Source organism: Pundamilia nyererei, unplaced genomic scaffold, assembly GCF_000239375.1.
Source record: "Pundamilia nyererei isolate P.nyererei 1_Seehausen unplaced genomic scaffold, PunNye1.0 scaffold00004, whole genome shotgun sequence".
Lineage (NCBI taxonomy): Eukaryota > Metazoa > Chordata > Actinopteri > Cichliformes > Cichlidae > Pundamilia > Pundamilia nyererei.
In genome coordinates this window covers 2,928,411-2,942,362 of record NW_005187405.1, presented here as the reverse complement: position 1 = coordinate 2,942,362, position 13,952 = coordinate 2,928,411, and the positions used below count along the sequence as shown (strand labels likewise).

The 13,952-nt window shown below is 40.1% G+C and overlaps 2 protein-coding genes across 2 annotated transcripts in view; both read right to left on the bottom strand.

Annotated features, from left to right (window-relative positions):
• The window catches only part of stk11 (serine/threonine kinase 11), a 19,777-nt gene extending 7,004 nt beyond the window's left edge, over positions 1 to 12,773 (bottom strand). The window contains exons 1-7 of the mRNA XM_013911532.1: positions 12,551 to 12,773; positions 10,866 to 11,794; positions 3,872 to 3,955; positions 3,590 to 3,679; positions 3,153 to 3,285; positions 2,790 to 2,926; positions 2,454 to 2,694 (exon numbers count right to left, since the gene is read on the bottom strand). Coding sequence (XP_013766986.1) covers positions 2,454 to 2,694; positions 2,790 to 2,926; positions 3,153 to 3,285; positions 3,590 to 3,679; positions 3,872 to 3,955; positions 10,866 to 11,152 — 972 coding nt within the window. The 5' untranslated portion in view covers positions 11,153 to 11,794; positions 12,551 to 12,773. The remainder of the gene's footprint in view (positions 1 to 2,453; positions 2,695 to 2,789; positions 2,927 to 3,152; positions 3,286 to 3,589; positions 3,680 to 3,871; positions 3,956 to 10,865; positions 11,795 to 12,550) is intronic.
• The window catches only part of sugp1 (SURP and G patch domain containing 1), a 9,227-nt gene continuing 7,027 nt past the window's right edge, over positions 11,753 to 13,952 (bottom strand). The window contains exon 14 of the mRNA XM_013911527.1: positions 11,753 to 11,794. Coding sequence (XP_013766981.1) covers positions 11,753 to 11,794 — 42 coding nt within the window. The remainder of the gene's footprint in view (positions 11,795 to 13,952) is intronic.

Here is a 13,952-nt window from a genome sequence, read left to right as displayed (position 1 = left end):
CCTCTCCTACTAATGTAATTGTTTCCTAGTAGGCAGAAAACAGGAGTATGCAGGGTGCTGATAGTAGTGCTGCGCTGGCTGAAAGACACCTTTTTGTGGCTTATTTTAGGCGATGTAATTATGGACCGACTATTTCTCAGGTGCTGCGCCATCACACACACAGACGTCATACCGATGACGGGGGACTGAAGCCCAGTATGTTTTTCAGAAGAAACAAATCAGGGAGTTCTTTTTTCTCTTTATTGTTAAACATTTGATTCCTTTTGACAGAAAAAAAAAATGTTTAAATCGCCTCCATTTGACCCAGAATCATTTTACAGGTGTAAGCCCCAGCACTTATACCTGGCGCTTTTTTCCATAAAAGGACAAAGAGAGCAAAGCTGGATAATATGCTGAAATACAACTTAGCTTTCAGCCTTCATTGAAGGATTTCATTAGTTAGTACAAACATAATCTTCCCAACATTGTTCTTGGATTTTATAGGCAGTGGGTTTGGGATCTTGTAATAGATTCTTTTTCTGTTCCTTGTTTTTTTCCTCCTCCTTTCTTTCTTCTTCTTTTTTTTTTTAAATTTATTTGTTTTTAACTGAAGGACTCTTGCCTTTTTTGTTTTTTGTTTTTTAAACAAGGGGCAAAAGCATTGCAGTATTTCACTTGGGAAAAACAATGCCCGACTGTGAAGTGCTTAGTATTCTGCTGCTGGCTCCAGATCAATGGAAACTACGTCAACAGCTGGAGGGATTTCTACAGTTTGGTGGAAGCCTGGCATGCTGAGAAGCCACAGTGACTTCCAGTGTCACAGCACCACCTACTGGGTGCACACAGAAAAGATCACAGTGAAACTGCTTGACATTTGAGTGATTTATTACCCACTAGACTGCTGGTTTTTCTATCCTATATTCTCCTGTTCACCAATCCTAGCAGTCTAGAGGATGTTTTCAGATATGATTAATAAGCATGACAAAAACATCTACTGTTAACGCTATGATCTTTAATGGATTCATTGTGCCCTAAACTGTAAATCCACTGCCTTTTATTTCAGCCTACACCTAAAGACTGACAGGCATAAAGGACTGAAAATAAATGTCAGTTTTTTTTAAGTGTGACTCATTTTGCATTTCATGAAAATTGAGCTAAATCTAGGATAATGTATAGAAAACAAACACTGTAGTTTTGGATAAGGAGGGAAGCAACCTAAGAAACAAAATAATATATAAACCTGATGCATGCCTCATCTTGCAAACCATCTGGTGTACCGTCCTCAGTGGACAGCGGTTACAGCAAAACACCTGACTGCTAGGTGGTTAGTTTTGTGATGACGTTCAACAGCTGCAAGTAATTTTAATTTTAGAAGGGGGCACACCATCTGAGATTTTAAATAAACATCTATAGCAAACTTAATGTGTCACAAGTAACAGCCAGTTTTGTATCTTTACTTCGCAGCTCCTCCTACATGTCTCAAATGGTCAAAAATGGTTGGATCCATGCACTGGATTTGGCACCGTTTTTACACTGGATGCTCTTCCTAAAGCAATCCTATTTATCCGGGCTTGGGTCTGGCACAGAGAGTACACTGGTCTGCGTCTCCTTTTGAGCTCAAATAAGGGATCTTTCATGTGTTAACCACTTCATCGTAAAGCCACAGATTGAGAATAAGAGGGTCTTCATATGAATCAGTAAACAAGGTACATCAAAAAGGTTTTTTTTTTCCTCCAATTATATCTACCGGTATATATCTATATCTATATCTCTAACCGCATCTGTAACCGGAAGGTCGCCGATTCGATCCCTGGGCTATCTGTCCCGGTCGTTGTGTCCTTGGGCAAGACACTTTACCCTACCGCCTACTAGTGTTGGCCAGAGGGGCCGATGGCGCGATATGGCAGCCTCGCTTCTGTCAGTCTGCCCCAGGGCATCTCTGGCTACAACTGTAGCTGCCTCCACCAGTGTGTGAATGTGAGAGTGAATGAATAGTGGTATTGTAAAGCGCTTTGAGTGCCTTGAAAAGCGCTATATAAATCCAATCCATTATTATTATCTATATCTATCTATATATATCTATATATATATATTTTTTGAAGTACATGTACATAGAAGCTTCCCGTGCACTCGGCACATATACATATGATGGTCAAATTCATCCCATACTTTTGCAAGCATATTGGAGTCACTGCAGCCACTGTTGCTGTTATGCTACCTGCAGGTGAACAGGTGAAACTTACAAACCCAAATCTTTCTAACAGTACATGTTTCGATTGTTACCGGTGAAAAGCTGCAGAATTAAAGCACCTCGAAATCAATTATTCTTTTTGATAGGCACTGTATATTGACACCTCTAAAATACTAAGAACACCTATCAATAGCTGTGAATATGGTAATATTTCCAGTCCAACAAACACTCAATGCTGACTTTTCACTTTAAATCTGTGTGCACACAGGGAATGAAACACCACTCTCAGGTGCTGTTCAGCATTTGCAAAGGAGGCGACAGACCACTGAATTGGCAAAACAAAATGCCAAAATTCATGCAGAAAATATAAACACTTTGGCTTCGAACAACACCAACCTCGCAGCAGGTCCGACAGGAGAGGTCCACACTCCTCAGGAATAGTGTACTCTCCTTTTCCAATGTTCTCAAATAGCTTATAGATGTTGTCCCCCTCAAATGGATACAGACTTGTTGTAATGTTATATCTGATTGAAAGGAAGCAAGAGTCAGAAAGAGTCAAGGACAGAATTTAGAGCTTTATGTGGATAAATGCATGACAAGTACGCAGAGTGCCGCTCACAGTGTTACTCCAGCAGACCAAATGTCCACTTTAAACCCTGAAAAGGTGTCTAGTCCATTGGCAATTTCTGGAGGCTGAAAGGCTGGAGAGCCCTGACTAGTACGACACGTGTCATCCTCTGCAAATGGGTGAAGGGCCTGAGGAAAAACAGCAAGTAAGAAATAGATTATTTTTTGTTCCTGTATGCATTTCAATGCAAATAATTATAAACTTAACACCTTTAAAGCACCAACATAAGGAACAAACACAAGCACAAGGAATTAAAGTCATACACAAAGTCTATACAAAGAAATGCCAGCCCTTTTCTTCTAATCAAGAGTAAGAATTCAGAGAGTTTACGGAACTCTGGCAGGCGATGCTTACCTCTGCTACTCCCAGGTCGGAGATTTTAAGCGAGCCATCTGTGGTCAGCAGCAGATTCCCTGGTTTAATGTCTTTGTGAACTATTCCCTGGCTGTGCAAATATTCAAGGCCATCTAAGAGTTGGCAAAAGTACCTACAAGAAGCATCAACCAGAGGGAATTTATGGACACATTTAAAACCAGCCAAAGTCAATCACAGTAGAAGAAACTTATTATTTCTGTGGTTAGATAAAGCTGCATCACATTTTGCTTCAGCGGCTTTCCAGCAGTGACCCGACATTCACACAGTCTACGGTCAGCAATTTTAACGGTAGAGGCCCTGAAGTCTCCGATCTAAACTTAGGTTTGGAGCAGCGGCTGCAGAGAGGCTCAGACTAAATATAGCAGAGAGACTCAGGGATAGAGGAAGCAGAGAGGAGAAGTAAGAGGAAGACTTACCCGTGAGCTTGAAATACTGGAAACCTTTTCTCTGGGACGCTATCCAGCATTTCTTGCATCCCACAAACGCAATACTCCATCACCATATACGTAAGTCAGGAGTCAAGAGAATTTACCAAACCAAACAAACACATTTTTTACAATTATGAACCAACTATAAAATCGGGAAAAGTGCAGAACATAAATAGAACTTGGGTACAGAAATAACCAACTGTAAAATAGACCGTCTATAATAATTAATGTCAAAAATCAACATATGCTTATTCAGTAGGTAAAAGATATATTTTCTGCTTCTCTTCATTGTAAAGAACGTCCACCAACTGAATCACATTCTTGTGTTGGAGTCTTCTTAGCAGCTGAATCTCCCTATAAATGAACATACAGAGAAAAGACATGAAAATGTATCCACTTGCTTACTTAATGAGAGAAATTTTCTATTAGTATCATTTTCTACTGGGCCATGTTAGCTGCATAATGTAGGTTAAAGGCTGGGTACCATACATCTGCACACTGGCTTCAGTGAGTGACTGTACAGCATGGCCACAACTGTATTATTAGTTTCATTACTTTCTAATAACCTGCTAAACAATGTGAGAACTGGTGAAAAATCTAGTTGTTTCACTACATAATGCGTAACAGGTTTATGATTTACTCTATACAGACAGTCAAATTTAAATTCATCATGTGATTTAGTTCTTAATGAAAAACATTGAATTAAGAGAAAACACATTTAAGACCGACTAATAGAAGAGGATGAGCAGAGTTGCAAGGACACCATGTTATCAGCTGAAACTGGCTTCTGATGGCCATGGGTAACAGTGCTGTCTGACATTTGCTGCTACTAACTTTAACAGAACACCATGCAGAAAAGGATACTTGGTGAAATATAGAGTTGCTGTCATCACAGTTTGCCCAGCAGAGCGGCTAAAGCCCTGACATTTACAATGCTCAGTATAGGCTAAAGCACCAGCAGCAGAGCAGATACAGTTAGGCTTTTTTTGGACAGTGGCACATTTTTCTTTGTAGCTATGACTATGTAACTGGGATTATGAATAAGATGAATAATAAAAATAATGAAAATTTCTATAATTTCTAAACTATTAGTGCCTGCTAAACAATGGATTGTTAAATTCTGACATGTGTCATACTGTTTGATTGTTTGTTAATGAGACCCTAACAAATATGCACCCACCAAAAACAGTGCAGCAGTAGCAACTCCATTCTTACTATAAAGACAGATAACCTGACAGTTTACTTTGCTGCCCAAAGAGGAGATGTTCAAATCACCGGCATGGCAAAACCCCTGGAGACTGAACATTAATCAGCGAGCCATGAAAGGGAACGCTAATGAATCTGGATCGTAAGAGGGGGGGAAAAAAAAAAAAAAAAGCACAAACCACAGACTTTCCAGGGGTAATATCCAGATGCTCCCACAGGAAATATTGAGGGCTTGCTTTACAATTACAGGAAGGAATCTAAAATCAAGTATCATTTTGTATTTTTGCACATTTCGCTGAGCATCACGATATATTATTTGCACTCATAACAAGACAACTTGTATTGGTTATAATTCAAAGCAGTTAGCATAACTATGAATGAAATGCTGCTTACTTCTCTGTAATATTTTTTCATATATAGTGAAGACCGGTTTAACTGCCATTTATGTTACATAATGCAGTAGAGGTAAACAGGGTAAAAAAACCCCAACAACAACATTTTTTTGATTGTTGAATAAGATTCTCCGCCTGCTTCTCTTGATACTACATCACACAATAACAAGTCAAAGCCATAAAGGAGGGCTGCCTAAAATAAATAACACTCTTCATTCCCTTTCGAGCTGAGACATCATCTGTGCTCTCACAAAATACACACTTCAGAGCTTTTCTGGCCGTCGTCACCCTGCAGTGTATGAGCTGCGTCAGTCCTTCGTCTTAAACACAACCCCCCCTACTGACAAATGGATATTCAGGGGCTAGTCAGCCTCTCGCTTTCACACACAGACACACAAGCGGTTACTGCTGCATCACTGCACTGGCAGAAAGACTAAAAAGCTCACCCACATGTAGAACAGAGCAACATTAAAATATCGAGTCTGAAACTGGCTACTAAATGATGTACAGATGTGTGAACTGTAGGAAATCACAGTGCATTAATAACAGAGCTCATTTCCATAAAAAGTGAATCATGAAATGGAGGCAGGGCTGTTGCTTAAGGCACACTGACTGCTGCAGTCCATCCACAGTCTGAGTTCAAATGTGCACCGATGGACCTCGTGCATTCGAGGCCTGCAATCCGCAGAGCTTAGTGATATGGCAGTGACTCAGGCACACAGCACCAACATAAACAGCTGATCAAAATCTGCATCTCCACTGTGCGTACCCGTGTGTGTGTGTGTGTGTGTGTGTGTGTGTGTGTGTGTGTGTGTGAGAGCCTGTCATTCCAAATGTGGGAAGGGCATTCTTGGCGTGTTACCATAGGAACAGAAGTAGCATTGCTCAATCAAAGCAAGCATAAGCATGCTTGTCCCTATAGCAACACTTTAAAAGCAGGAAGTGTTAGGCACACAGGAATGCTCAACAGTGGCTGAATAGAGAGGCTGGGGGCTACTATGACACCCAAGCACAGACAGGCATTCACAGGCTCGGGAATACAGCTTCCTCAGGCTGGAAAACGTAAGGCAAACACCAAGTGGGAGGGGTGTACAAGACGAAAAAGTACAAGGGGGAAAAAAAGCAAAGGGAAAACAATTTCACACATCAAGAGACACTGCTATGGCCCCATTAACAAAGTGACAGAACCATGTACTATTGCAGCCTATAAATATAACCAAAGAAATCTAAAATAAGAAAGTGAGAACTGGCTTTAGATGAGCTACATTGTAACTCAGGAAAAGATACACCAGCATGCAAAGAAAGCAGTTGAGGCTGATGAAGACCTGCTTCGTGAAGCTGTGTGATATTCTAACACACCTGTTCAATCTGAAGCTCTCAAGGCTGCGGAAAATGCCTTGCTTGGTTCCCGTTCCAAAAAGTCATCTCACCAACCACAATGACTACAGACCTGCAATGGTCCCCTCACATGTCATTAAGGGTGTTTTCACACCTATAGCTTGTTTACTCTGGTCTCAAACAGTTGATGCTTGTAAACTGTAGCTTTTCCTTGTGGTTTGATTTCACACACAGAAAAAAATTCTGTGTGAACCAAACTGCGTAACTACAAACCCTTTATAAGGAATTCACATCGTTTAGCTGTTGGATGTATAGTCTTAGGTTTGTGTAGAAGCTGCTGTGTAATTTCCTGCAAATAATTAATAAAGGATCTAACTATTTATCTAAAAAAGAATGTGGTGCAAGAGTTTAGGCATTTTAACAGATCTTAGCTCTTGGATAACTTTTACCAGGGTCTATGAGCTTAATTAGCATTCCAGGGGTATTACTTGTTCACATTTAGGTCCAGAATATACTCTATTCCGGACACAGACAGCTGAAGACCTGACGGCTGGTGGCTCATACTTCTTTTTAAGTTTCCTTTAAGTCCACTGCTTGGGGTGCTCGTGGCTCAAGAGTTGGGAGTCCGCCTTGTAATCGGAAGGTTGCCAGTTCGAGCCCCGGCTTGGACGTTGTGTCCTTGGGCAAGACACTTCACCTGTTGCCTACTGGTGGTGGTCAGAGGGCCCGGTGCCGCCAGTGTCCGGCAGCCTCGCCTCTGTCAGTGCGCCCCAGGGTGGCTGTGGCTACAATGTGGCTGCACCAGTGTGTGAATGTGTGTGTGGATGACTGGATGTGTAAAGCGCTTTGGGGTCCTTAGGGACTAGTAAAGCGCTATACAAATACAGGCCATTTACCATTTAGTCTGTGATTTGTAATGAAAATTCCCAGCTGACAAGTCTGCATGGTCACAAAACAAACACCTCAGAAAGAGGAAAGATCTGAAAGACCAAGAAAACGCTAAAAAACAACTTATTGTAGGATTGCTAGTTAGGCTAGCAAAAGCTGCATTAGACCTTCAGAAAACCTAGATAAAGTAGTGGTGTACTTGAACAAATGTGACCTTCATGGAAGAGTCAATAAAAAAAAAAAAAGAAAAACATTTCCTGTGACCTCAACATGAAACTCAGCAGAAGTTTGAAAATGAAATAAACAAGCCTGATGTATTTTGGAAACAAGTCCTGTGAACTGATGAAGTTAAACCAGACCGTTTGTAGTGCAAAGGGCAAAAGGTACATGTGGAGGAAAAGCGCTGAACATTTTTGTGACACGAACCCTTCACCCACTGCTTAGTTTGGTGGCAGACGATGGCCATGGAGAAGATTTTTCTGGCAATAAAAAAAAAAAACAATGAATTCTATGAAATACCGCCAAACTTCTAGAAGGAAACAACACACCATGTATAAGGCAGCTGAAGATGAATAAGGGAGACCTTAAAATACACCGTGGATTACAACAGGAACTGCAAGATTAAGGTTTGGACATGGTGCTCACAGATGCCCGATATAAAAAAAACAAACCCCCCAAAACAAAAACAAACCCCCCAAAACAAAACAAGCATGGATATTAAACGAACTCTGCATGCAAGAAAGCTCATAAATCTCACATAACTGGAAGCCTTTTGCAGGAAAATTTTGCAAAACTCTCTCTAACAGCATTCTAAACACTCAAACAAACAAACAAAAAAAACCCAAAACCCTTTAAGTTGTAATACTAGCCTGAGAAGATGTTACAAAGTACTGACTGTGTATCTATTTTTATAAGATTTGCACATGTGGACAAACCGGTTTTCACCATTCTGCTTTGAACAAACTTTTCAAAGTTTATCAGGGGAGACAGGCTACAGACTTGGGACTGGACTCAGGCCTGGACGTGACCACTCAAAAATAAAACTTAAAAAAGGAAAATGAGTCAGTGTCTTAATAGAAAATAAATGTCTCACAAGTTACATTTATTTTGCCAACAGTTGGTTTTCTAAGGATTTCAAATTTTGCATTTTCATTTTAACCTCTACCATCACTTCTGGTCAGCTTGTGTGTTTTGTTTTGTTTTTTCCCCCAGCCATCATTGACTTAGTGACCTTTACACAAGGACTTACCCTAGTGAGATACTGAAACTCTAAAAACGCTCTTGTAACATTTTCCTTATCGGGACTTTTACGTAACACTGAAGATTTGCACAAAATACTTTTTTATAATGATTTTCTTCCTCCAGAAAATCAACACCAGTAACTGGACTTTGCATTTGTAGGTGTATTTAATTTGTTGTACTTTGATTACAAGTCACAAGTGCTAATTACCAACACTACACCCCAGAGCCAGTAATGGGGTAGGGAATGCTAATTTATTGTTTTCTGGTTCTCTGCTGACATTAAAACAGACTTTGTCTTAGTGGTGTTGTTAAATATTCCCAATCATATCATCAAAGACTCAACAGTGCAAAATAATAAATAAAAATCGAGCAGAAATAAATAAGTATTAACAACATTGAGGTGAACAGTGATAAATGGTGAATTGAGCCGACTGCATTCTCAAACTGCATCTTAGTGCAAAGGCAGCACTATGGGTGAACAGAGCCAGTGAAGATACTAACAGCTGAGACTACAGCTGCTGCAAGGCTCTTTTATTCCCAGCAAACTAAAATACAGCTTTAGATTATAAAGCACAGTTTTCTAGGACAAAATTTGTTTAAGTTAGATAAAACACGCCATTGCAATACCAACAAAATGATTCTAACTGAGCTTACGGGCTTTTCATTGCTCTGCTGCTGTTGTGACTGTGGCCTAAAAACCCCCCCAAACAAACAAACAAAAAAACCCCCACATTATCTTGCAGCTTCTTTCTGTCTGGGTGAACTTGCTCTGACAGTTTTCTAAGGCTTACTCTATAATTAGCACAGGCCCAAGGCGAAAGGCTGGAGTGATATTTAATAATACTGCTGTGATTAAAACTACCGATGCTCATCAAGAAATGTGGGATGCAAAAAAAGAAAGAAAAGAAAAAAAGAACACACAGACATGACAGCTAAATCACAGAGGCAGTGAGACAAAGGAAACAGAGCCCCAAGAACAGAAAACAATTACACAGTTACTAGAAATCCATCTACTACTCACAAACAAAAACAAAACACGTTACTGGTTTGTATAAGTAATATTTGATGACATATTTTTTTTCCTCTGTGCATGTTGTGTAGATGCACTGGAATTAAATAACCGCTTTATCAAATGGATAAGTGAAGATCTGAGCTGAAGACACCGGTTTTTTTCCCCATCACAGGGGGGATTGCGAACAAAAAACTAAGCATTAACAGAGTACGTTGATGAAAGTAATCAGGTTTCATGTTTATGTGACTACTGCAAAAAGCTGACAATGACCTATTGATGTGCATCTAAAAATCGCTGAATGCAGCATCCTCATGCAGCCTTTCGCTGTCTCCTTCACATTTTAGCAAAAATACACAACCATTTCCTGCAGTTTTTTCCCCCCTATTAGATAAAAACAGATCCACACATTTGTGCATCGCTAATAAATCACTCTTCTCTTTTTTATGGCTAGGTGTAGAAAGTCATCATTTAGGCCAGATCTGCAAGTTGGCCTTGCATCTACGGATGGTGTTTGGCATATGTGTGTGCGAGCCAGCTTTGACTGGGAGGTACCATTAGTGCAGCGACACAAATGCTATTGATATTACCGATATAATTCTACTATTATTGACTTTGTTCATATAAATGACAGATGGATTACCCACCGCAATGATCAACGACTCTTACATTTTAATGGCTGCACAAGCACAACCTCACTCTCAGGATTCAAGAGTGATGCTGACTATGTAAAATTATCTTTGCTATGTCAATTGCTGGACAGGTTTGGCTTTGTTAAGTGAGAAAAATAACTGTGTATTGAAATTAAATGTCTCAAACATATTACAGTATTCTGGTGTTTGGATTGAAACTAAGGCTTTGTGTCTGCCTTTTTCCCTTATCAGTTATGATCGGTAGGTTTCAAGTACAGTATCAGGTTTTTCATTTTAAAAATACAAATTAGGAGTTGTACACGTTTCGGAAAGGGAGCTGCATTTTTTTAAAGGCTATGGCACACATTAAAACTCATAAGAAACTGATTTTTACTGTTGGCAGGCTAAATTAATTTTCTGTGTAGTGACTAAAATTAATTATATTTTGATCATACACTGCAGGCATGCCACCTAGTTTTACCTAGTACAACCAACTAACAAGACCTTTCAAGAGGCATGTGTGAAACAAGATAAAACACAAATTGGGAAACACTCACTTTTTCACATTGGCTTCTCCATTGGGAATCCTCCTAAGCTTCTTCTTCTTCAGTATCTTGACAGCCCTACGACAAAGAGTCTCTGAGTCCAGCATTTCTTTCACCTTGCCATAAGATCCTTCCCCGAGTAGATCCCCCATCAAGTACTTTCCTATCAGCTTTGCCCTCTTCCTCCGAGGCTGGTAGATCACCTCTGTAGAGTCAATGCGGTGAATAAAAGTATCCATCTCCATCAGTTCATTTTCATTTAGATAGTCAGACAGGTGAGGCAACTCGCTGGCACTCATGATTGACAGCTTGTACTTCCAGGGAAGGAAACTGTTTGCTGCTGTGAAGTAACCCACTGGTAACCTTTCAGCACGGAGGTGAGTATTTTAATTCTGCAGGATGAGTTACAAAATACTGAACATTGGAGAGGGAGTAATCAGGCCTGAGAGTTAAGGGGAGGAGGTGGGTGATCAGGCCCAATTTGTAAACTTTTTCACTCAAGAGGGGCAAAAAGGGGCAAAAAACCCTTGGAGTCCAGTACAGAGTTAGTGCTTTATACTGTGCATTTTAACTACATCTACAACAAGTGCGGTTGAACAGAAAACTGGAAAAAAAAGCGATACTACAACGTTTTTCTTCTCTTTCACCAATCACCTCAGAATTAATACCATACAGTCTTAAGCAGAGGCAACCAGTCTTGATTCAAGGCCACGCAGCACGGCATTTCTGTCAAGGGTCCATGCTGGATATCAGAGTTTTCTCAGGGTACATAAGTGTTTATAGCTGGATTGGATCCAAGCACAGATCTACAGCCAGAGCATGCAGCAGTATCAGTCCAATCTCTGCTATCAGTGGGGCTCCTGGAGATCGACTCCAATGTCCAATGTGTTGGACTGTCCTCAGGTGTCCTCCATGTCACCGCGGTTTTTACTGCCCGGTGCCTGAAAATATGAGTAATTTAAACATTAATAGAAACATAAGCATAAGTTGGCCATCTTTGGTAAACAATCGACAACACATCAACACCTAACCACCTTGAAATCCCGTGGTCAAAAAACAAAACAAAAGTCACCAGGTTATTCTTTCTATATGCAAACATAACCTCATATATATGTAAGGATTGTAGTTTACAAGTTCTTAAGCCGGAATAAACATTTTAAGTGTCAACTGTTGGCTAGCTGGTAAGCTAGTGCAGCAAGTCTGCTTGAATGAACTAGCCTGAAATGCCACTTTGCGGTCCGTCGGTAAGCACACATTCAGCAAGTACAGTAGGTTTCATCTCAGAGACATGCTTAAAAAGAACAGATAGCAATTTAATTTGACAGTGAACTGACAGAGAACAGCTGGTAGGTGAGGGGGTAACCGAAACGTCGTCATCCAACTGGAGCTAACGGTGGCTGTGTGCACCTCCAGTACTAGCTAGCCAACTTTGCCTGACGTTTGTATTTAGCGTTAGCCAACTTCACCTCCTTTACCGGTGGAAGCGGAGGCAATAATGGGGACACACATTGTTCTCTAAAGACAAAGCATTACGCTTAGCCGACAACAGAGACACCATCTTCAACATCTTCTACACTCAGAAGAAACGCACCAGATAAATTCAGCTAACGCAAGCTAACCGGAGTTGCGTTGGATGCCAATGTAAATAGCGAGCTAGCTGGTTAACAAGCTAACTAACTCCCGGTACTGGGTCTCACCTAGATCCAAATGAACCTCCTTTTCGCTGCAAGGTTTGTCCTCTGTTGTGAGTCCGTCCCCAATGAATAAATTATTTAACTTTAGTCTGACAAAATCTCAGTGATATATTGTTTCCCCTGACTCTTCGTGTTACTCTTGCTTCTCAGGTTGTCGCCATCTTGTTTACCTACCCACCCCCCCCCTACTCGCAGGGACAGCCCATAGGTTAATGCGTCAAATCAAAGTCCCCCCCCAAACAATGTAGAGGAATGTCAACAACAGGGGAGTTTAATACAACAACTGTAATCTTTCTCATTTCACTTTTAATAAGGGATTTTACCCCATTGTTATCTGTGATCATTTATATTTCCCAGGAGGAGAGTATATTCTCGGCAACTGTAGTTCATTTTTCTCAAGCACTGATTACAAGAAAGGGAAATTGTTAACTGAGACAATTAATTAACCAATTAAATATCCAATTATTCCAACTAAAAAATGTCAATCATTACTTGTTTCATCTTCTCAAATGTCAGGATTTATTTGCCTTCAAGATAAATAATTTAAGTATATTGTCAAAAGCTATTTTACATCCCTATCACAATTCTCATAAATTTTAAGAGATCAAAAGATTAATGGATTATAATAATTGCACCCACTAATATCTGTCTTAAGAAATTTAATCCATCAAGAAACCCTCATGCCATTAACCAGCAACTCTCGATTTACTTTCTACTTTCACTTAAGTTGCCTCTGATTGATTGTTTGGCTGAGGAGCAGCTCTTGCTTAGCTGGGATTTCTGAGTTATATTTATCCTGTCTAAACCTCTCTGGAGAATGGCAAACTGAAGGTCTGGTTTCACTGATTTGTCACTCCTCACTACTGGCTGCTTGAGCCCGGTCAAGCCTGCTTAATGACTCACTGCTGTACAGAGCCATGGCAGAATGATTACCGATCAAACTATCAAATATGATTACACGACTGCCTACACTTGGCACACGGGTATGTCATAAACTGAAAGTAAGATACTCTTGACCGCTGCATGTCCTCTAATAAATAGATTATAAACAAATAGGTATAAGCAGGTGAAAAGATAACTGCACATTTCAGGAGGTGGCTGTTTTATTGCAGAAACTGTAGCATATAGTGAAAATAATCAAAATTGTTACAGAACACAGTAAACAAAACGATACAGAAAATTGTGTGCTAAAGCAGAAGTGAGTTTATTAGATGGTAAAGCAAAAAGATGTAATGAGTTTACTTATTATAGAAGTTGGGTGAGGACAGTATTTGTTACAATCTGTAATTGAAATATAACACAGATGATCAAATACTGAAAACTGTGTGTAATTACACCAAACAAACTAGAGAATCTACAGAGCTTTATTCCATTTTCAAACTTCGTCATCCTCTTGGGCGCGCGC